The sequence below is a fragment of the Carassius carassius genome, chromosome 2, assembly GCF_963082965.1.
Source record: "Carassius carassius chromosome 2, fCarCar2.1, whole genome shotgun sequence".
NCBI classification, from domain to species: Eukaryota; Metazoa; Chordata; class Actinopteri; order Cypriniformes; family Cyprinidae; genus Carassius; species Carassius carassius.
Window position 1 is genome coordinate 21,111,668 of NC_081756.1, and position 24,111 is coordinate 21,135,778.

At 38.6% G+C, this 24,111-nt stretch overlaps 1 protein-coding gene across 2 annotated transcripts in view; it reads left to right on the forward strand.

The window, feature by feature from the left end:
- Positions 1-16,873, forward strand: part of LOC132106401 (pleckstrin homology domain-containing family G member 4B-like) — an 83,191-nt gene extending 66,318 nt beyond the window's left edge. Inside the window, exons 14-24 of one of the 2 annotated variants that reach the window (XM_059512053.1) lie at positions 7,744-8,660; positions 11,348-11,597; positions 12,540-12,629; positions 12,810-13,034; positions 13,148-13,318; positions 13,542-13,722; positions 14,243-14,359; positions 14,493-14,741; positions 14,893-15,089; positions 15,767-15,814; positions 15,956-16,873. In XM_059512053.1, the coding sequence (XP_059368036.1) occupies positions 7,744-8,660; positions 11,348-11,597; positions 12,540-12,629; positions 12,810-13,034; positions 13,148-13,318; positions 13,542-13,722; positions 14,243-14,359; positions 14,493-14,741; positions 14,893-15,089; positions 15,767-15,805 (2,436 nt within the window). In that variant the 3' untranslated portion in view covers positions 15,806-15,814; positions 15,956-16,873. The remainder of the gene's footprint in view (positions 1-7,743; positions 8,661-11,347; positions 11,598-12,539; positions 12,630-12,809; positions 13,035-13,147; positions 13,319-13,541; positions 13,723-14,242; positions 14,360-14,492; positions 14,742-14,892; positions 15,090-15,766; positions 15,815-15,955) is intronic. The other variant, XM_059512061.1, reaches the window with a different exon arrangement.
- The last annotated feature ends 7,238 nt before the right edge of the window (positions 16,874-24,111 follow it).

The window sequence follows — 24,111 nt, forward strand, 5'->3', positions numbered from 1 at the left end:
GCAGGTCATTTAGTTAACATCTGCTTTAGTGTCTAAATGAATGTGTCTGCAGAAATGGAGCCCTGTTAATACCTGTACACACTTTGTAATAGAAATAAGGTATTGCACCTCACTGAGAGTCTATGGGAGTAGCCTATCATACATGATTGTGTTATTTTTGGGAATATTTATCTGATTGCTTTTAGGTTACATGGCTTTCATTAGTGTGTTCTTGTCCTGGCCAGACGGCTTCTCTGTATGACTCTGAGAGCTTTGGTTAGGGTTTGTCTCTCAGCATTAATCCTCAGTTAACCATTGAATGAAACTGTGATATACTTCGAGTTTGAAATGTAAAAAAAATACTGCTGTTATTCTGTCAAATGCAGAGTACTCAATGATACTGATCAAAGAGGTCAAGGGTCAGCTGTCCATCATGGCTCCATTAGACCCTGCTGGTAGAAACTATAACACAACTTTTTCTATTGACGATGACCATTCAAAATTAACTGTGTATTGTGTTTTTTTAATCTGGTGGATTTTTAGTTTATTTCTAAAGACTGTTTAGTAGTAGTTTAATGGCTTACCACTTAAGCCCAAACTGTACTCTTAGTATGCATACAGACGAATGCATAGCTTTTCAAAGTGTACTCTATTTGGTAGTGTGAGCAAACACAAGCAGTTGAAACTTGCATACTAAAAAGTTTCATCCTTGTCAAGCATCTGCACAATTTCTCTCCAGAATTTATAGAATTTATGCTTTCTTGAGTAATTTGTTGTTGCTGTTTTTCATTCTCATGTGTTTATTTTTCAAATGAGCTGGGTCATTGTTGCCACCTTGTGGACAAACAAGTGAGTACAAAAACATTAAAGGCGCATGTTCGATCTGAGCATAAGGTATGCACAGTTAATCAAATCTGGCTACATGCTTACAGTACACTCATAGTATGCTGATGATGTTCCCACACAATAGAGTACACTTAAAAAACCAAGTAGATGCTTTGGGGTGTAACATTGCAGATTCCTGAGTAAACTGTTTGCCAATGATTAACTGACAATTGTGTCTCCTCTCATTTAAAAATCTCCAACCACCTTTGTGAGAGATGTGCAGTGTAGTTAAACACAGATCTGGACATGCAAACAGATGCTTCTGTTTGAGACTTTGAGAAAAAGTGTTAAAGTAAGTGTTTTTTTTAACTCTCCTTGTCTTTTTTCTCCTCATCATCCGTGTCTTCACTAACATTTACAGACTAATGGATGTGCTTTCTCATCATTCTGCTTGACTGGGCCTGAGGCATGTGCCCCCCCAAGTAGACCGCCATTTCTGGACAGTTCCCCCCAAAAACACTAGACCCCTCTCTACACCTCATTGCCCCCCAAACCCCCAACGGACAACAGGAGACGTCACTCTGAGGGACAAAGCAGGCCCATTGCACTGTTATGGCTTCTTTCCACTGCCTGCATGGCTCGGCTCGGCTCGTGTTATCCACTGCAGTTTTGTACCACTTTAGAGTGGACGGAATTATAGATATGTTGTTATAGTATTGCTGCCTCTACTGCCCTGACATCATTGTGAACGTGACACAAACAAACACACAACAATGGAGCATATCAATGGAATTAACGATATGGCTCGCATAGAAACCTAAGCCAAAGTGGTACTAAAAAAAGTACCAGGTACTGTACGCAGTGGAAAACCCCCCAAAAGCGAGCTGTTCCATGCAGTGGAATTAATTAGGTGCATCTGTCTTTTGTGGTGGTCTGACTGTCTCTCAATCCCTGTGTCTCGCTCTGCTGTGGCAGAACCCGGGGTTAGCACCTGTGGATACAAAACACTGACCTCCAAACCAGTTCACTGACATGAACTAAAAGATGATAAAACAAATGTGTATGATGGTTGACCTCCCATGTGACCCATATAGAGTTCTGTAAAGAATAAGAGGAGGAAAAGGCACAAAGTAAAAGGGCTGTCAGTTTTCTGTTCACAGCTTGTTAATGACATGTTGACTAATCTCTGGTGAGTTTGCGCCTTGCACTCATTAGCCACCTGGATAGCATGTGCTGGATCTACAAAACACTTTCAAAAGCTGAGCTGATGTTTTTACTTCTTGGTCACAAAATAGACAATAGTTCATCAAATTTCAATAAAGAAAACTTAAATTAACATGTTGACTTTTATGTATTTATTAGAATTTAATTATTAAATTTTTATATTTTAAAAAATAAATATAAAGATTTTTTATGTATTTATTTATTTTAATTAAATTTGTAGAGAGTTATCATTATTTTATTAATATTTCTAATGATAAGTGCATCCAAACAAACAACAAGTCACTTTTGAATTCTAGGCACACTAGATTTTTCCATCATTTTATGCTTAACAATTCTTTTTTTCAATTGAGTATAAGCAGAGCCAGCAGACCGTTTCAGTCTTAATTTAGATTTTCATTCAGACTTGATTGTCATTTTTCTTTTTTGGATTGGCTAAAGTGTATTCCCGTAGGGCATGTGAGTGTTTGCGTGACCTAATAAGCTTTTCCAGCACTGCGTGCGAGACAGCATGTGCGAGGCGTTTAAGTAGCCACTCAGTCTGATCAGTGTTGTGATCTGGTCTGATTAATGCCACTATGATAGTTCAAATGCAGCATGATTGACTCGCTCTGCAGAACCCTTTTTCCCAGCCCCCTCCTAGGCACAGCTCAATCAAATTACACTCGCCCAGACAGAACAAAACAGAACACTCTGCTGTGATTTTTTTTTCTCTTTTTCTTATTTTTTTGTGCACACACAGAACGTGCCAGCCAATGACTATCCTTTCAACAATTTACGCAATAGGCCAGGGGTCTCCAGACTCAGTCCTGGAGGGCCGGTGTCCTGCAGATTTTAGCTCAAATCCTAATCAAACATACCTGAACCAGCTAATCAAGGTCTTACTAGGCATGCTAGAAATTTCCAGGCAGGTGTGTTGAGGCAAGTTGGAGCTAAACTCTGCAGGACCTTGGCCCTCCAGGACAGAGTTTGGAGACCCCTATAATAAATGTAATAAACCTCTATTAAATTGAGTTATAAATATTAAAGGGGCCTAAAACAGTGATCATTTAGATGTAACATTTATGACTTTTTTTCTCTGTTATTATGCAACAACTTGTGAATGGTTGCACTTTTCATTATTTCAGCTTATGGTCAGATAAATTGAAAGAGAAATTGTTTCAGTCTTTCATAACTATTTGGCAACATAGTCCATATATTCTCTTTCAAGCATGTGCTACAAATTGATTTTTATGTTAAATAAATAAATAATTCTTCTTCAGATACTTAGCTTCAACATTTTTGAGAATCATTCCAAATTCTGTATGCAACATTTGGAAACTAGCCAGAGTTAGACGCGCTCTCCTGCAAAGCAGAAATATTTCCTGTTTTACTCATAAAATTGGACTAATGGGCAGACAGTGGCAACTTTACAGTCCTCACATGAGCATGCTGCCAACCACCCCAAAGCAAAAAGTCAGCAGAAGTCCCACAGTACTCTCAGCTCCTCTTTACAAACAATCATTACCCCCAATAAAGCCAGCCAACCCTTTCTTTATCAGAAACAGAGCAACAATTAGTTCCACATCTGTTCTGTATAGACACACTTCTTGTGCCTTTTGAAATTTTAAAGCTTATGCAGCAGTTAAACAGAATCTGCATCATTATGAGACTTTTTCCTGCATCTGAATTGGAATTGAACCAGAGAGGAAGTAGGAAATGAAGCTTCCGAGAGGCCTTTACTGGACAGAGAGTGTTTCATGGTCTCTTTAGCTGTGGAGCAGCTGGTGTGTATGTGCTTCGCATTACTCTACATATGCAACACGTTTGTCTTTCAGCATACTCTACATATTAAAACAGAGAGAGGAGACTGCAATTGCATCTGTCACGGGCTGCGAGTCCCCTCCTCTGTGTGTGTGTGTGTGTGTGTGTGTGTGTGTGTGTGTGTCATCGCTGAACTCTTCTTTCTTGAGCCTGATTCCTTCGGCTTTGACATTCATGAAGCTTTCTAGGAAACACAGAGACGTTCCACCCACAGTCAGCGTGTGCATACTTGCATGCGTCACCACTGACACGCACAACAAAAGAACAAAACCAAACTGAATCACAAAATTTCCTCATCAATCACTAGGCATTTATTGATCGGTTTAAGATTAATGACTTTTACTGATTTTTAGGTTTGGTGAATTTAATGCACCATTCTTTTGCTTTAAAAACCACAGTTAGATTGAATTAGTCAACATTACAGGGGCTAGTTATCACACAGGTGCTGTCTCTCTTGTGCTCTCCATCCGTCTTCCTCATCCTTTACTATTCATTTCATTTCATTTCATCAGATAGCATGTGTAATAACATGCAGCCATTGAACTAAAAAATGACATTTTTCGTAGTATTAGTTTCAACAAATTCCGTAAATATGTTTTTTATTAATTTACAAAAGTATTAGTTGTTGATGTTAAATTATAAAAATATAATTAAAAAAGGTGTTTAATAATTAAAATGACATGGTTTTATTTTACTTTCTCCATGAAGGGTGCTGTTTTGTTAATCTAAGAGTGTATTTTTTTTGGAACTGTTTCCGGTTGGTCTTCCTACACTCTGCAGGGTGTCTTCATCAAAAAAGGTCTCTCCTCTCACTCTTTTCTGCAGCCCACAGCAAATCAACCTTTTTTGCATTTTATCTATATTTGCCTTTCTCCCTTTTTTTCATGCTCTTTTTCAATAATCACTCCAAATCCCGCTTTTTGGCTCAGGGGGGTCCACAGCCAATTCTCCATACATTTTCCCTCATTTTACCATTCCTTCTTTATTTTCAGCCGCTCAGAAAGAGGAGATAATTTCAGTTGTAATGAAATGACAGGGCAGTATGCGGGGGTCTCGGCCTGTAGCTTGGCCTGGTGAGTTACAGAGCAATAACTGTCAGAAGAATTTAGGCCCGTGCCTCCTAAAAACCCAGTATGGATAATACCCGCTCACATTTTGACACACACTATCCTTTCAGGAAAAAAAAACATTCTTAGCATGGCTTATACTTGAGATCAGAGACTGGATGATGTCATGAAAACCTTTCCTCCTTTTCGTGGTTTTCTTTAAAGGACATAATAACAGATGCTTTCTTTTAAAATGTTTAAAAAGTTCTAGAGAAAGCTGTCTTTAAAAAGTTTAAAATGCTCCTCTTGACCCACTTAAACTGCTAAGAGATTCATTTATGGGAGTGTACAAAAGCTCAGTCCAAGACTGGATCTGTCTCACTCCTGCTGCTCTGTTTTAGCACATCTAACACTCTCTCTCCATTTCTCTGTTTCTCTCTCACTCTTTGTGCAGGGTTGAATAGTGGGGCCTTTAGAGGTGCCTCCCTCAGGCAAACTAATTCTGCTCTCACCACTCAGAGCCACACCACACACACACACACACACACACCATTCACACTTCAAAGAGCCACACACGCTAACCAACCAAACGACTGCCCACGTTATTACGGACATCAACAGATAGAGTGAGGAACTATATTGGGCTATAGATCAAAGTGTCTGCTTTATTTCACTAAGGGGAAAGCACTGGGCGGGGGGTATTTTTTCCACTGAGGGGAGTAGTTTTTGTCTCTGACCCCAGTTCCTCTGACTTTATCACCATCAACCGTTTGTGCTGTTTTACTGCATGAACAGAGAGCTTTAAATTTGTTTGTGTTTGCCCTACTGTACATAGGAAAAGCATTTTGGAAAATGGTTTGATGTGTATCTAATTGTCCTGTTTTATTTTAGGTTAAGTTTTATACATGCTAAATTATTCGAACATTATTTAAGATAAATATTGGATATTTGAAAATGTATAAAATATATATTTAAAGTGCGATTCATCCATGATATTTTTGTTTTGAGCTCGTAATTTATAATGAGAATATCATAATTTGATTCTGGTGCAATATGCTGGACTTCTCCAATCATCTAGTCGGCATACTGTAAATTCCGCTCCCCGCTCAATCGACTACTAACTCGCGTTCAGACCTGCCTCCATCCAATCAATAACCGATGGATAGAATTATGTCCCCACACTCCTTTGTTTTTATCTGTTCACTCTGATGCACGTCACAATTCAGAAAAAAAGATCCATCACTACTTTTGTTACTTTGATATTTGAGATTAAATGTCATGTTAAATAATCTTTTTGAAGTGTTTTTCCATAATAAAAGATTTTAAGTTGTATTAAACCCTAAATATTGCTTCAAAGAAACCGAACCATGCTAAATATGTACACATTTTTACAACTCTATTAACAAGAACCTTAAAATGCATTGTCTCGATTTGGTTCTTACTAATCGATTATGTCGCATTTGCGTATTTTGTGTGTTCTTTTGTATATGTCTCTCTTCTATCTGTTCTGTCTCTTCTTAGCCGTGTGTATTGTTACTGTTAGCAGCTAACCTCTGACCCCTGCTCTCGTGAGAGACTTAAGTATCTGGGTGCCAAAGCCCCATACACTGGCATGTGGCCTCCATGTCACCCTAACCTGAAAAAAAAAAACCAAGCGATGTCAACATGTCACATAGCAGCTAAAGTAGATTGTGGAGGTTTTGTGTGTGCACAGAAAGACAGAGAAGAGGGGGAGTTTTGCTCCTTTCTCAGGAATGTCTAAACACAACCCTGTTTTTGCAGTCAGCACTGAAGTGTGTGTGTGTGTGTGTGTGTGTGTGAGGTGGAATGGGGTTGCGTTTGATCTGTTTTAATCCTCTCAGAAGTTTAACCACTCATTTCCCAGCACGGTGAGCACTCGTATCCTCAGGAGCACTCACTATGGAAACCTGCCCGCCAGGGTGCTGATGAAAAAAGGTCTAAAAACAAGAGTGCCGCCCGGTTGATGTAACAGCATCTTGGAGTGTGAGAAGGGGCCATCAGATTTCCTCATAAATGGAAAGATAGCTAGTAAAGCCGTTGGCATGTGTCTTTGTGGCAGGATGCTGAAACACATAGCTGAAACTATAGGCCCTCCCGCTGCTGAGCTGTATGTTAAAGCCTTCTTACCCAGACCTCCCAGCTCCTGGCTAAAAACCTCTTCATTTCAGATGAAGGAGATGCTGGGAGGTTTCTCACTCACTCTATCCTACCCTTGCCCCCATTGACACTGCATTTATAGCTGTGTAGTTGTTTTCCATAAAATGTCTCCTCTCTTCTCAAACATGCATAAAAACTTCTTATTGGGACATATTACCTGACATATTTAAGATGCAGTTTAATCCAGTGTTGTTATTTTTATGTCAAAATAAACTATTAAAAATTATGATTAAAACCACTATTACTATTTAAAATGCTTTCAGTAATTGAAATAAAGCTTGAGTAAGATAAATATCAGATGGAAAAATGGAAATAGAACTAACTGAAATCACTTAGTCAAATTCTCAAATTACTGAAACTAGAACTGAAATAAAAAACTATAAATAAGAATAATATTCAGAAAATTTAATAAATTAATTAAAAAAAAATTACTAATTACTAGTTGGCATTGAATATTATACATATTGTTGGCTCTTTGACAAATTCATTTTTTTCTCTGTAGTAAGTCGCTTTGGATAAAAGCGTTAATGTAAACTAAAATAAAAATAAAAAAAAGGTTAATTTTGATTTTAATAAATACTACAATAGTATGTATATGGGTTTTTAATGTATCTCTCGCATTTATTTTTTATTTTTTTAATTGTAGGCATTACATCGGCTGTTTCTTTTTTTTTTTCTCTCTGTCTTTTAGGCATATGAATGGGCGCTAGAGGGCATGCGTCATTTGGGGTCTGTTAGTATGGAGGAGTGTGGCATGTCTGAGAAGTGTCAGAGTGTGATCGGGTGTTTGGAGACCTATCGCAGTCAGCACCCCCCGATCCCAGACGCACACTTCCAGGAGATGAAGGACCTCGCTGGGGAGCTGAAGAGCGAACAGGGACTCAGGCAGTGGAAGTTTGCTTGGTCCAAGTGTCAGGAGACAAAGCAGATGTTTGAGAAGAAGCTGGAGATGGCCCTGCGCACCCGTCGTGAGAGTGACTCCAAATCAGCAAGGGGTGACTCCTCTCGCCGCAACTCGGACTGTAGCCCTAAACCTCAGGAGCGTAGCAGTAGCATCTCCTTCTCATGTCGGAAAGCGTTCGGCAGAGGCTGGGGGCGGGACAGACTTTCCTCACAGTCAAGCACATCCTCAACTCCTAGCAGTCCTTCAGGCATTCGCATGGACAACCGTGACTCTGTTCGAACTCCAACAGGAAGTCCATATAGCACTGAGCACAGAATCCCCCACAGCACCCCTGTCAGGTCCCACAGGCTAACACGTAGCATCTCCACAGACGAGTCTCCGCAGCAGCCACATCTGGAGGTGCAGGTGTGTGCTACAAGCCCAAGCCTCACCTCCATCGAACCAAACCGCAGGGTTTTGCGGAAGACCCAGAGCTTTGATACGGCCAGTAGCGAGTCTGTGTCACGGTATGGGTCCTGTCAGAGAACTCTGAGTGAGCCTGCACGGAGAGGAAACACAGGGGTGTTCATCAAGGGTCTGGAGGTGAGCAGCACTGAAGTGATCGATCGGCCATACAGCCCACGACTGCCGCCCATGCATGGATGGTCTTCTGTTGACACGCACTACAGCGGGAGTCCTGCACCAGAAACACGTAACAAGGGCAGGTGGGTACACTTCCTGTAATATAAACACAATCAACCAGGGCAGTCTACAGGCCATCAACAGAAAACCACTTACTGTATATCCACCACTTTATGATAGCTGTGTCACAGAACACACACTCACACTCGAATATGTTTTAACAGAATATGAGCAACAATGCTGCCAAAAAACGCAGAAAAATATATTTAGCCTGGCTCAGTGTTTTTGCAAAACAAGATCACATTCAAAGGTTTTCAAACGTAGTAACAAAAATAAAAAAATAAAAAAAATTAATTTAATGACCAAAACATTATAAATAAATAATTAATTAACAAAAAAAGTATTACTTATAAAATTATAATAAACAAATTATATAATTATTAATAATATTATATATTAATTAATTAATTAATTGTTAATTAATGAATAATGTTGCATAAATAATGTTGAATTGGAATATAAATATTATTCAAAATCTAATAGTATAGATAATGATGTCCAGATATTTCTTAACTGTATTTCAATGACAAGTTTTTTTACACACATTATAAATGGGTCTGAAAATGTACAGTGTAGCTGTCTTTAGTTTCTTAGGAAGAGGTGCTGTCTTTAGTTTCTTAGGAAGAGATGCTTTTGCATATATTTGGCCGTCCTTGGAATCAGAAACGTTTGAAATCTCCTTTATATGTGTACTCACAGGTTTCTGTGCTCAAAATTTAACACGCACACAAAAGACATCCAAGAAAAAAAGAAACATATAAAAAAATGTTTTATGCATAAAGGAACTCAATATGTCTCATATTAAATGGTCGCAGCCCCATAATCCTCTGAATCTCCATGGATGTCTTTTCCAGCTGTGGGGTCCCTCTGGTCACCACTTGACCCCTTGGCAAAGAGCCTGAGATACAGATCACTTTCCCAGGTGGGCGCTGGTCCTCTGGGCTTTGAAGTGGTGGGGAGCGTGTTTGTGTTCTGCTCCTCCACACTGAAGAGATGGAGGGAGATGATTATATAGACATCTTAAGTAGGTCTTTACATCTGTGTGTCTTTCGAAACACATTTCTCACTCTCTGAGATTACAGTGCTGTACAGAGGTGATGTTGACACAGTTTTTCAGATGGAAATAACTCAAAAAATGCCATTCGGCTCTGTGTGGTCCAGTTACTGCATATGTTTACGGCTGATTAAAATCTTCTGATAAGAATTCAGTTTAAGATTATGTAAATACTAAAACAGCACTTTATTAGGTGACTAGGTGCTGTAAGTTATGTTTGTAAAACTATCAGACAACAGCTGCTCTATGCCTTTGATTTATTTTGAGCATTCAGGTTTGCTGTCATCAGGTTGGCATGATGGAGGGTTTTATGAAGAGTGGGCCTTGTGGTCAAAAAGACAGTCAAGAGTTTAATATTGTGTTTTAAAACTACTGAGTTTAAAACAAGGGAACTGTCACAGTGAGTCATCCAGTCTGGGTTAGATATCATGGGCTCTCACAAGTGATTGTCTTGAGTGTTTCAGGGAGAAAGCACATGACATCCTAGAGAGAGGTGTGAAAACACCTGTCCTTTATAGCTTTATATTTTTATGTTTCTTGAAAGATGTCTCCTATTCTCATTAAGGCAAAAAAAAAAAAAAATACAGTAAATCAGCATTATTTTGCAATATTATAAAAAAATAATTACAAAATGCTAAAGCTTAATATTTAGCACCCATTACTCCAGTTTTCATTGTCAAGTCAAGTCACCTTTATTTATATAGCGCTTTAAACAAAATACATTGCGTCAAAGCAACTGAACAACATTCATTAGGAAAACAGTGTGTCAATAATGCAAAATGATAGTTAAAGGCAGTTCATCATTGAATTCAGTGATGTCATCTCTGTTCAATTAAATAGTGTCTGTGCATTTATTTGCAATCAAGTCAGTGATACCGCTGTAGATGAAGTGACCCCAACTAAGCAAGCCAGAGGCGACAGCGGCAAGGAACCGAAACTCCATCGGTGACAGAATGGAGAAAAAAATCTTGGGAGAAACCAGGCTCAGTCAGGGGGCAGCAAAGTCAGATTGTGCAGAAGAATCATCTGTTTCCTGTGGTCTTGTCTTGGTGGTCCTCTGAGACAAGGTCTTCACAGGGGATCTATATCTGGAGCTCTAGTTGTCCTGGTCTCCGCTGTCTTTCAGGGCAGTAGAGGTCCTTTCTAGGTGCTGATCCACCATCTTGTCTGGAAACGTACTGGATCCGGGTGACTGCAGTGACCCTCTGATCTGGATACAGACTGGATCTGGTGGCCACGGTGACCTCGGAACAAGAGAGAAACAGACAAATATTAGCGTAGATGCCATTCTTCTAATGATGTAGCAAGTACATAGGGTGTTATGGGAAGTGTTTCCGGTTCCGGTTTACCTAATTAATGCAGCCTAAAAATCCTTTAACGGATATGGATATTAAAAGCATATTAATATGTTACTGTATGTGTAAGACAGGTTAAAGAGATGGGTCTTTAATCTAGATTTAAACTGTCACGTACTTCTTCAAAAATAATTATAATTTGATGATTTGGAACTCAAGAAACATTCCTTGTTATTATCAACATTGACACTATTTTGCTGCTTAGTGTGTTTGATGTAAATAATCTCACAAGAATTTAAAAATTGTATAAAATGTGAGCTTTTGGAGGATGTTAATTGTCCACCCTCTCTCTGTCTTTCAGTAAACTATGCCACATCGTAGATGAAATGATAACGACGGAGCGGGAATATGTGCGTTCTCTGCGGTACATCATTGACAACTATTTCCCTGAGATGGAGCGTGCTGACCTGCCACAGGACCTGCGGGGAAAGCGCAGCGTCATCTTCGGAAACCTGGAGAAACTGGTGGACTTCCACAGCCAGTATTTCCTGAAAGAGCTTGAGAGCTGCTGCAATCATCCTCTACGCGTCAGCCACTGCTTCCTACGACATGTAAGAGAATCTTTTCACAGTAACTAGGACACGTCAAACTGCATGACTTCAGATCTGGTTTTTTAGATACATTTCACAGTCTATTAATTCTAACTGTTCTTATGTTTTCAATTCTAATAGAGATCATTCAGGGATTCTGAATTAAATGTTACAAATTGAATCATATTTTCATTGGAGATTAAACAAAGGGGCTTAATTTGTCAGTTCTCGTTTGCTCCAAGGCCATGACTGACTCATTTTAAAACCAAACAAGTCTAAAACCATCCACAAAAGTACTCTTTCTGTGTTTACTTTCTCTCTTCCTTTCACCCTCTGTGAATATGAGAATCAAACCGAGCCATAAGAAGTGATTCTGAGGTCTTTAAAGGGATAGTTCACCCAAAAATGAAAGTTTTCTCATCATTTACTCACCCTTGATTACCAGCAATCTTCAAAATATCTTCTTTTATGTTCAACATAAGAAAGCAACTCATACAGGTTTGGAAAGACATGAGGGTGAGTAAATGATGACAGAATTTTCATTTTTGGGTGAACTATCTCTTTAAATGATTGAAAGACCACCAGCCTATACTTCTTTTATTTTCTCTCTAGTTGTGGTAAACTCATAGTGCTGGTTTACCTGATTCACAGAGAAAAGAGAGAAAAAGACAGAGGCAGGCTGTTTGGCCTACAGCAATGGCCTACTGTGCTAAAATCACTTATGACATATTTCTGGCGTGGCAAAACTGCACACTCCATATGAACCTGAAAGTCATTATAAAACAATTTATCCAAACTCAAAAAAGTGCAGTCTTTCCAAATAAAATTCAACCTGGAAATAATTTGGGAAAGTGCTCCCTCCCTCCATTTCTTGGTCAACGAGAGAATTATTCTTCAGAACATGAATACGAAAATGTGGATCATAACACTTTTCACTTTTGTGTTTTTTCAATATAAACATAGCAAGACGAGTTCAGCTTGTATGCTTTGTACAGCAAGAACAAGCCAAAGTCCGACACACTTCTGGCCAGCCATGGGAACAGCTTCTTCAGGGTGAGGAACTAAATCAGTGCTACACTTTAAACCACCTATGATAAGCTTTTAGTTTTTCAATTAAATCTTACATGACTTTAAATCTGGGAGTGGAGTTTATTCCACTATTCCATGTTGAACTGCTCAAAGCACATTCATCTCACCTCATGGGCTGAAGCTGTAAAATCTCTCCTGTTTCAGCATAAGCAGCTGGATTTGGGGGATAAGATGGACCTGGCGTCCTACCTGCTGAAGCCCATCCAGCGCATGAGTAAGTACGCCCTGCTGCTGAAAGACCTGATCAAAGAAGTGAGTGAAGTCCAAGAGCAGGAGCTAACGCACCTACGTGCCGCCGCCGAGATGGTCAAATTCCAGCTTCGCCACGGAAATGATCTGCTCGCCATGGATGCGATCAGAGATTGTGATGTAAGTGGACACACACACTTCACATTTGATATATGTATATGTATATGTATATATATATTTTGACATATGATCTTCTGCATTACCATTTCATATTTTATTTCACATTCTTCCAGGTGAACTTGAAAGAGCAGGGGCAGTTGGTTCGGCAAGATGAGTTCACTATTTGGTATGGCAGGAAGAAGTGCCAAAGACATGTGTTCCTGTTTGAGGATCTAGTGCTGTTCAGCAAACCCAAACGCATTGAGGGAGGCCTCGATGTTTACATTTACAAGCACTCTTTTAAGGTAAGCACCTAAAGGTCATCTGAAGTTTAAAGGGACAGGAAAGATCTCCAGAAAAAAAACTAATGCATTATGACAATTCTTTCTTTTACTAATATACTCGCATTGTTTTATTATAGTCCTCTGTCCTATATTAATATCAGGATCAGTTTGGTCTCCTGCAGGCCTTAATAACAACCTCAATATTGATTGATATGATATGTGAATATCGTCATTGTCTTTGTAGACGGCTGATGTGGGTATGACAGAGACGTCGGGTGAGAACGCTCTGAGGTTTGAGGTCTGGTTCAGGAGGAGATCTTCAAGGAACCAGACCTATATTCTCCAAGCCAGCTCCGCCGAGATCAAACACGCCTGGACCTGCGACATTGCACGGATGCTGTGGCAGCAGGCCACACGGAATAAAGGTGGAAAAGAAAAACTGAAGCAGTTGAGCTTTAATAAAGTTGCCTGAATTTGTTTTGCTCAGCGTGCTGAACATGAGAGGATAATTGCAGATAATATTTCCTGTCTCTTAGCATCTCTAAACAAAAATTTCTAGCATTTCATCTGTAAAGGCCTCAGGCAGATTGTAAGCTGTTTAAAACACTTTGGAGTCACACCAGTGTTATATTTCTGCAGTTTGATGTGAGTGTGAGAAAATGATGCAAATCCAGAGCTTTGTTCAACCTGTATTTGCATATATTTACTCAATCCGTAAGGAAATACTTTTAACACTTTATATGTGCACTATGCTTTCTGCAGCTTAATCTCAGTTATTGGAGTGTCAACCTTATGGTTACTGATGCCAGATTATTATCAAAATATAATTTGGGTAGTATTAACGTGATATACATATTTAATTTTTTAAATATCACAGTTAGCATCAGTACTTTTCAATTTCTGATATATCGCAACATTTTTAAACATGTTTCTGTGTGTATGCAGAAATCCGAATGCAGGAGATGGTCTCTATGGGGGTGGGCAATAAACCCTTCCTGGACATTAAACCCAGCGATGCTGCTATCAACAACAGAGCCATTGACTACATTATGAAAGGCAGAGGTGAGCCTGTCTAACATGTTAAACACATCAGAATAACTTGCTCTCACCGGGATAATATTTTGATTAAAAATAAGCAGCAATTGATTCTATGGGTTGCTTTTTCATATTATCATACTTTTTCTTAATGTTACAGGGGCCAGGACAAGAGCCTCCATTGCTGTCTCGCTTTTTGACCACTCAAACCCATTCAAACGAGCTGCAGTAAATGCTCCCGTTAGCGGCCCCCCAGTGTCCGGTGGCCCCTCCTCTTCCACGCTGCTGGGGCCCTTGAATCTGCACATGTACAGCAGCCAAAACCTGTTATCAGGGGAGAGACCTCTCATCAGCCCCTGCATCGAGGAAGACGAGCTGGAACATGAGACCAGCAGTCAGCCGTCTATGAGTATGTATCATAACATGTCCGAAAGTGTTAAACACTTTTTCAGAAAGCACATATATATATATATATATATATATATATATATATATATATATATATATATATATATATATATATATAAAACAGGATGTTGATCTTTAACCTGTGTTTGTAGCTACAGAGAGTTCTGGTTCGTCGTCTCACTGTCTGTCAGGTAGTGGCTCGAGTGGGTCAGACAGCGGATGTGTGTCCAGTCACCTTCCCGAGGCTTTGTCCGAGGAGCCCAGCTCACCGTGTGACTCCTCCTGTTACTCCTCCATCACCTCTCCCACCCCGGACAAACCCTGCTTTAACAGCCAGTACATCTCAGCGGTTAGTATAGTGCATGTCCATTTTAGATGTCCGATATTTTGATTGCACATCTTCAGGCTTCTGCCTGCATTAAATGACCTATCAGTGTCATTAATCCGGATTAATTTGAAAACGCATCTTTTTCCTCTACCTTTTGGTCTTTTATCCACTCTGAGATGGCATTATATCCAGCAAGAACTGAGATTTTTGAAGATGTGCTTCCAAGTAGATAAATTTGAAAACACAAGATTTCATCAAGTAGTAGTGTGGACTATGAAAACGGGTATTAGAAAGCGATGTTGCATGTTTAGTCTATTGTTTTACTGGCATTGTTGTGCCTGCATGATGTTGCTAATGTTGTTTTAGACCGTATATGGAATGGCAATTTAAAGTGCAACACTGATGCACTAGTGAGCGGTGGGATATGTGCTAATAAATGATAGTTCCAGAAGAATAGCGTGAGAACTTTATTATAGCTGCCTTTATGTATCATCAGAGAGTGTTTTAAAACAGAAAGACTGTTTTCAAATATATCTGGATATATGTGGACACAGCCTGATCCCGAAACATCTCATAACACCCATGCTTATGCCAGCACTAATAAACACATTCAAGAAGACACTGATCACCTGACGATTGAATCGAAGCCTCCCCTTTAACCTGTGATAACACCTGCACCCATCTCCTTCTCGTCATAGGGGGAAGCTCAGGTGATCGGTCCCTCTACTATAGTGTGAACTGCTACAGTAAGTCTGGCTTTCGTCCATAGCATCACACTTCCATTGCTATCTGCACTAAAACTCATCTCAGCTTAGTAAAAAATATTTTGCATGCTTAAACTAGTGATTTAACACATGCTCGTTATTCTGTCCTCCTTTGTCTCTTAGGTTTAAGTCCTGTCTGCGTCAGATCGAGAAGACCACATTGCCACACCGAAGAGGAGTTCAGAGCTAGTATTTATTGTTCCCATTGAGTGCCAGCAAATCTCATGCCGTTTAAAAAGCGCTCAAAATAGCACTGTTTCTTCAGTTCTTTTTTTAAATCACTTTTAGCATCAGTAGCTTTTATATAAATTTAAAAATGAGCTATAAAACTGAATAAACATTCTTGTATTTATCTTCTTTTCAAATGTTAAGATACAGTAGTGTTCTCCGCCGTATTGATAACTGTAAATACTGTAGTAGTGTACAATGCACTTCTGAACTGTTGCGGTTATTCACTTCCCACTCTTTTTTGTTGTTGTTGTTGCCCACTTTGCTGCAGACTTCAGCTGGTTTGATTTAGAAAGAAATGCATTAATGTTAAAAGGCATGTCTAGATTTCTAAGCATCAGTACACTAAAGACATTAAGCTGTGTTTAAAGCATTTGTTGTAGAGTTTCTGTTCTCTCTGGTGTTTGATAGCTTGTGGACCTGTAGTCAGTCGGTTCAGTATGCTGTTTGATAGCTGTACTGATCCAGAATCAGAGAGCATCACTTCAAATCATTCGACTGGCCTCAGGTCAGCTCTACCCAGTACTGCTGCTAATGGGAGCTGGATATCATTGCTGCCTGTTTGGAGATGGTGAGAGTTTTCATTTCAGTTCTCTTAATTACATTATATTAGGTATAACAAAATACAACATGTAAATTGTAAATAGTTGCACCAGTGGTGCTTTGAGGACATAGCCTTTGGGAAGTAATGTTTATACATGTATTAACCCATCAACATGAGAATCACTCAAGTTCTTTGTTGCCAACCCAAATTGGAAGTGTACCAACAAAAGATAGTAAAAATAATAATAATAAAAACCATTGCAAGATCCATTTCAAGCTGAAGCGCGAGTATTTACTCAAGTGTTTTATTTTTCAATCTTAACAAGTTCACAGAAGTAATAAAGATGGATTGCTTTGTACTGATAAAAGGAAGTGTGTTTTATTCATTGTCTTCAATCATTCATGATTGGCATAAAGTAGAAACGCATATCCCACAAACCCTGCAGCCTGGTGTTCAATTTCTACACACAGACTGAGCTAAGAATCAGATTCATTGTTACTAATGATGTTATTGTTCCCTGGGGCGCAAGCAGTATGTAGTTTAAATGTACATTCAAATACATGAGAAATGATGCTCAGTTTGGTTTACTGTACCATTTTAGCCTGAGGAACATTGTCATCAATAGCTTCTCCACACTAACTCTTTTTGTATGGCTTGTGGAAAGCAACTGTATTTCATTGGCAACACTTTTTATAATAACATGTATAAGGTAAGCAAACAGACATGTATTGAGTTTAAACAGACTTATGTGTCAGGAAATACTGCGCCCATGCCTCTGAAACTATTGTTACCTTTAACCACAGGAAGGAAGGAAGGTGAAAACACATGTATGATCGCCCATTAATTTAAATCTGGGTGAAGATCCATTGAAAAGATATTTTATTCTTTTAAAGCCTTGTCTGGAGGAAATAGACTAGATTTGCTATAATCACTGGAGTCCAGTTTGGTGGAGTCATGTATCCCCATCAGAAAAGCCATGGGCCAACATCATCTTTTAAGAAAGACTGAAATATCCAAAAGTCCACATCTGGACAGGGAGATACCAAGTTAAGTTGTTTAGCATGTAGGGAACGCCACAGCATTTTCCAGTGTTCTTTGTTTTGTCCACACACGGATGAAAACCACAAACCTGAGAGTGGAATGGAACTCAATGAGGCATAATTGGCTGAATCATTCACAGCGTGAGTGAGTGTGATGAGCTTTGTGTGCTCCAGTGAGGCTGCATGGGCTTCTGCTGTACTACTCTGGTTTATTTATCTCTTTTACCAATAATATTTTTCACCATCTATCTTTAATGATATTACACCCAAATATGAAGCTGAGGAAGAGGGAAAAACTGGATATGAGCAATGGGAACATAATGAATCGTGTAAAATCTAAAAAACATCTCCAGATAGTCATGAAATTAATCAATATTCATCCAGCACACAGAGATATTTACAGAATCATATTCGTAACACATACTTTACAAATAGTCTAAGCCAAACCATTAGGCCTAACTCAAATCCTTAAAGGGTAAGTTCACCCAAAAATGAAAATTACTCCATGATTTACTCACCCTCAAGTCATCCTTGGTGCATATGACTTTCTTCTTTCAGACAAATCCAGTCTTGAGTTATATTAAAAATTGTCTTTGATCTTTCAATGTTGTTTAATGGCACTCAGCGGGTGTTGCATGCATCAGTCCAAAAAAAGTTAAAAGTGCCCATCCATAAAAAAAAGTGTCTCACATGGCTCCGATGCATTTTTGTATGAAAAATATCCATATTCAAAACTTAATAATCACTTCAAGGTAGCTTGCGCCAACAGTTGTACACGGAAGCAGCTCCAGGCTAAGACGCTGAAATGTAGAGCTGTGTTTTTGACCTACACTGTACATGATGTAAGAACAGTTCGGCTATTTAGGTTTGTACTTTATAGTATTAACAATAAACAAATAAATAAATTAAATTGTAACTTAATGACGGTATGACAAACAACAAAATGTATGTTTTTGTTTTCATTGGGATTGAGGTTAAATGCTTAGGGACATTTTTCTTCCCTTTTTGGGGGGGGGTTTAGTTAATTTAAATATATTGCCCATCCCCTTAGGATAACTGGAATCAGTGTTACAAGTAACATCGGGTTACCATAGTTTTTTTTTTTTTTTACATAAACACCATCAAACCGAAACAGAACACCATGAAACCAACAGATGTCCGAGTTCCGCTCCCCGTGTATGGGATTTAAATGCTGCCATGATTCATAACTGAAAATACAGGTCTGAAAGGTTGAAACTAAGTGTTCGAAAACTCAAAATCTTACAAAAAAAAGTTTTGCAAGATCGAAAAATAAGATTTGCAAGCTTGCAAAATGTAAAAAAAAAAATATATATATCTCTGCAAACATTATGTTGTTTTTGAGATTTCCTTCTTCAGAACTGCAACATTTTTTTACGATGTTGCGCAAATAATTTTTCAGAGTTTCAAATTTGTCAGTGTTCTCCCACTGTATTAGATTGTTTTCCAGGTTTGAAACCTTGTAAATGGTGATCTGAAAACTGGTGTGCGAATGTGTGAAATTTTTTTTGAAACTCTGAAAACAGAGCTTTGCAGGCTTGCAAAGTGGTAAAAAAAAATTACTTCTCTTCAAACGTAATTTTGTTTTTGAGTTTTCCCTCTTCAGAAGTGCAACACTCTTTTTTTTATGGTGTTGTGCAATCATTTTTTCAGAGTTTCGAATTTGTCACTGTTCTCCCAGTGTATAGTTTGTTTTCAAGATTTGAAACCTTGTAAATAGTGATCTGAAAACTGGTGAGCGAATAGGTGAAAAAAAGTTTTGAAACTCTGAAAACTGAGGTTCGAAAGGGCGAAACTTATTACATTACATTACATTTGCACTCCTATTGCAGACTATTTTTTCAGAGCTGAGTTTACAACACCCACTTTGCGGAGATACGCACACACAGTTACGAGCTTGCGTCTCACGTGATTTGTGGCAGTGTTGTCACGCAGCTCTGCTCTGAAACTCTGAAACTCAGACTGAGCGAAAATGAAGCTTCGCAACCTCGCAAATAAAAAAAAGCCTGGAGGGAGGGCTCTTCTGCTCTTGGCCAATGCTTTGCTGTCTGCTGACGTACAGTCCAATCACAAGTCGTATATTTACTGGAAAGGTGGGATTGACCGACTGCTCCGCCAATGACAAAAGCGCACAGGATACGCAAACAGAGGTTGCACAGATTTATGTCCACAAGGCGGTCCGTCAGCTCTATCCTCTCTCAATCCGTCACAAACAGCGTATGAGGACAATGGAAGCAATAAAAAACAACAAATATACAAGTGCTATAACAAGTCTCAGTTAGCTTACACGTAACAAAGGCTTTTAAATAAAATAATAAAGAAATACTGATAACAGATAGAATAGAAAAAGAATAGAGCAAGCTAGAGTTAGAGGTCTTTTTTGCCTTTGTTAATTGTATAATAAAAGAAAACCGATAGAATACAAAATAATAGAAAGCTTAATATTATTATTTTTTTATAATTTTAAGAATAGTGAGTGTTAAAGTTAGAAGGTCAAATACATTTGGAAGAGATGTGTTTTAAGCCAGTTCTTGAAGATAAGGATTGGGTACAGACAATCCAGTAAAGATTAACCCAAACGAAGGTCTGAGACTACAGAATATCCTCAATGCAGAAAGCACTCTCTTTCACTCACACACAGTATCAATTTTAGCATGTGGTGGAGAACAAATAGTTTATCATATGTTTTAAGCATTATATATTTATTAGCCTACTTATTTATGTTATTTATATATATATATATATATATATATATATATATATATATATATATATATATATATATATATATATATATATATAATATATGAAAATACAGATGTTAAGATTATAATTCAGGTTTATTTTTACAAAATATAGATTTTAAAACGTCTCAATACATATAGCCTATAGTGATTGCAGAAAAAAGTTAACCATGCATTCATAAATTTGTAATAGGCAATTATTTATAATTTTACTGAAATATTTTAATAAAAGTACAAAATACACTGTACACCTTTCTGAATATTTCAATATAATATCTAAATATTCTTTTGGATGCACTATTGAAGTCACTTTAATTGTAATATTCGGTCTCTACATGAAGAGAGAGTCAGTGGTCCACTGCGTGAGGAAAGTGTGTCGTGAGGAAAGAGAATCGTTCGCTGCGTGAGGAAAGTGAGTCGCCAGCTGAGGAAAGTGAGGTGAGTGTGTATACTGATGCACCGCCGGTCTATCAGTGGTAAACTCAGTGGCTACTGGCAATTGTATGGTGAATTTCAGCGATAAGTGGGTAAACCTTTATTTTAGAACTGGACCGCGACGGGACCGCCCTGTGGACATAAATCTGTGCAACCTCTGTTTGCGTATCCTGTGCGCTTTTGTCATTGGCGGAGCAGTCGGTCAATCCCACCTTTCCAGTAAATACGACTTGTGATTGGACTGTACGTCAGCAGACAGCAAAGCATTGGCCAAGAGCAGAAGGCCCTCCCTCCAGGCTTTTTTTATTTGCGAGGTTGCGAAGCTTCATTTTCGCTCAGTCTGAGTTTCAGAGTTTCAGAGCAGAGCTGCGTGACAACACTGCCACAAATCACGTGAGACGCAAGCTCGTAACTGTGTGTGCGTATCTCCGCAAAGTGGGTGTTGTAAACTCAGCTTTGAAAAAATAGTCTGCAATAGGAGTGCAAATGTAATGTAATGTAATAAGTTTCGCCCTTTCGAACCTCAGTTTTCAGAGTTTCAAAACTTTTTTTCACCTATTCGCTCACCAGTTTTCAGATCACTATTTACAAGGTTTCAAATCTTGAAAACAAACTATACACTGGGAGAACAGTGACAAATTCGAAACTCTGAAAAAATGATTGCACAACACCATAAAAAAGAGTGTTGCACTTCTGAAGAGGGAAAACTCAAAAACAAAATTACGTTTGAAGAGATGTAATTTTTTTTACCACTTTGCAAGCCTGCAAAGCTCTGTTTTCAGAGTTTCAAAAAAATTTTTCACACATTCGCACACCAGTTTTCAGATCACCATTTACAAGGTTTCAAACCTGGAAAACAATCTAATACAGTGGGAGAACACTGACAAATTTGAAACTCTAAAAATTATTTGCGCAACATCGTAAAAAAATGTTGCAGTTCTGAAGAAGGAAATCTCAAAAACAACATAATGTTTGCAGAGATATTTTTATTTTTTTTACATTTTGCAAGCTTGCAAATCTTATTTTTCGATCTTGCAAAACTTTTTTTTGTAAGATTTTGAGTTTTCGAACACTTAGTTTCAACCTTTCAGACCTGTATTTTCAGTTATGAATCATGGCAGCATTTAAATCCCATACCCGTGCGGCTGATACTCGACTGCCATTGGCTCATTTGCGTTCGAGGGGAGGGGCTTACCGATAGGTAAATTAAGGTTACTATAATAGTGCGGTAAAAATACAGTTTATCTGTGATGATGTATGTTATTTATATTGTTAGATTTCTAATGCACAATTTTATACTTTTACTATTTACCGGTCATGAATGCTACGTGATATTTAACTGTTTATCTTTTTCCTAGCGTGTAAAATGTGGGTCGTCTCTTTCTAGCACTGATGGATGATCAACCTGTACCACAAATCAACCAGCAGGTGGCGTACATCCGTGAATACTGCAGCACTCTGCCCATAGACTGTATAAAAACTCTGCCTCTGTAGTGTTTATTAGGATACATTGGGAGTGACATAAATCGTAAAACTGCTAAGTATCCTAAACTGGGTGTTCATATCTTTGTTTTCATAAATATTGTATATGACTACAGTGGTTCCTCAGAGAATCTTTCACTGAAGAAGAACTCTGTTACTTCCATGAAATTATTTTTAAGGACCTTAAAAATATCATGGTATATGAGCATATAGCAGTATCTGGATAGAAAACAACTATACCATTGTGTCACCCCAGTGCTTGTCCCTGTGCTGTTGTCTGAATTTCAGCCGAACCTCCACAGGTCTGTGCTGTTGGAATGTGGACACCTCTGTCATGCTGACGCTGTGCTGAGTGATTGTCCAGGGCCCTCTGGGTTAGTTTCCTTCGCTTTCTCACACAGGTGTCGTAGTTTGTCTCTTTACATTGTAAATGGTGTGTATCGTTGCGCTCTATCAGTTCTGCCTGTATCCAGGTTCTGCTGGTGTCTACTCATCATCTGTCTGTTGATGGAGACAACATTCATCAGCAGTGCAGCCTTTGCTGAATCTGACAGTCCTGTCCCTCTTGACCTCCATCAGTACTGTCTTCTCGTCCAATAGACTCTCTTGGAGAGACCAAATGTATGCTAATGTCCCACAGTATATTCATCATGGGAGCCATTTCTGTAATATAACTGAGGCGACAGACTGCTGTTGCATCTGAGGCACTCCGTGAAATCTGGTGCAGGTGGCTGAGCGGCTGCGCTGATCCAAGAGAGAGAGAAACCAGTTATTGGCTGTTGCCTGTTACACATGGGAATGGTTTCCAGGTGATGCTTGGGACAACTCATCTGTTCAGTCTCTTTTAGGTGCCAGCATCTTTTCACACTTGTTCATAGCGTGTGTTAGTGGGTGGGAAACCAACATATGCTGTCGCTCTGAGTGTGTGCTGGAGGTCTCAGTGGAGAGAAGAGAGACTGAAATGACATGTGGTCATTATTGATCCTGTCTGTGTAATAAAAATATATTTTGGAAAATATTATTTTCTTGCAAGGTTAATATATAAATAATGGTTTTGTGTTAAAAGTTTAAAAAGTTTTTTTAAAGTATTTTTTCATATTACTGCTTTTACAGTTTTCAGCTACATTTTACCTGCACCTTTTTCACCTTCATTTATTGTTCACAGAAAATGATCCTGAAGCGTTTGTCTGCAGTGACTCTGCTTCATTTACATCTTCATTTAAATCGTCAATGTTTAACTAAACCATGGAAAGAAAGAAAGAAAATATTACAGAAAGTTTATGAGGAGTATGTTATTGACAAAGAGATATGGGCTTATTCATTATTTTGTCCCCTGCTGAAAAACTCCTATAGAGTGTTTGTTATGGATCATATTTTTTGTACCAGATCAGATTTTGTTTTGTACCAGTAGTATTAGGTTTGCTGATGCTGTTGGCTCAGGGAGGACTCGCCACACATAACATACAAAGGCCGACAGGTGTATCCCTCTGCATTTGTGTTTTTGTACTTGGTTAGACTAAATACTGGAGTGTTGAATGCAGTACCTGGTGCTATAATAATAAACATGTCTTTGTAACACGGCAAATTCACATATGTATTATACAAAGTTTAAGAAAAAAGGCTAAACCTGTCCTGTAGTGCCTGTATGAATGGGATCAAAGCAGCTTTTCTTGCCCAGGTTTTCCATATCTTGCCCTAGTCAGGATCAGAGAGACCTTCCTCATCTGAAGAATAAATGAATGAATTTCTGCACTAATCTCATGCAGCTGACATAACTCACTTTGTTGG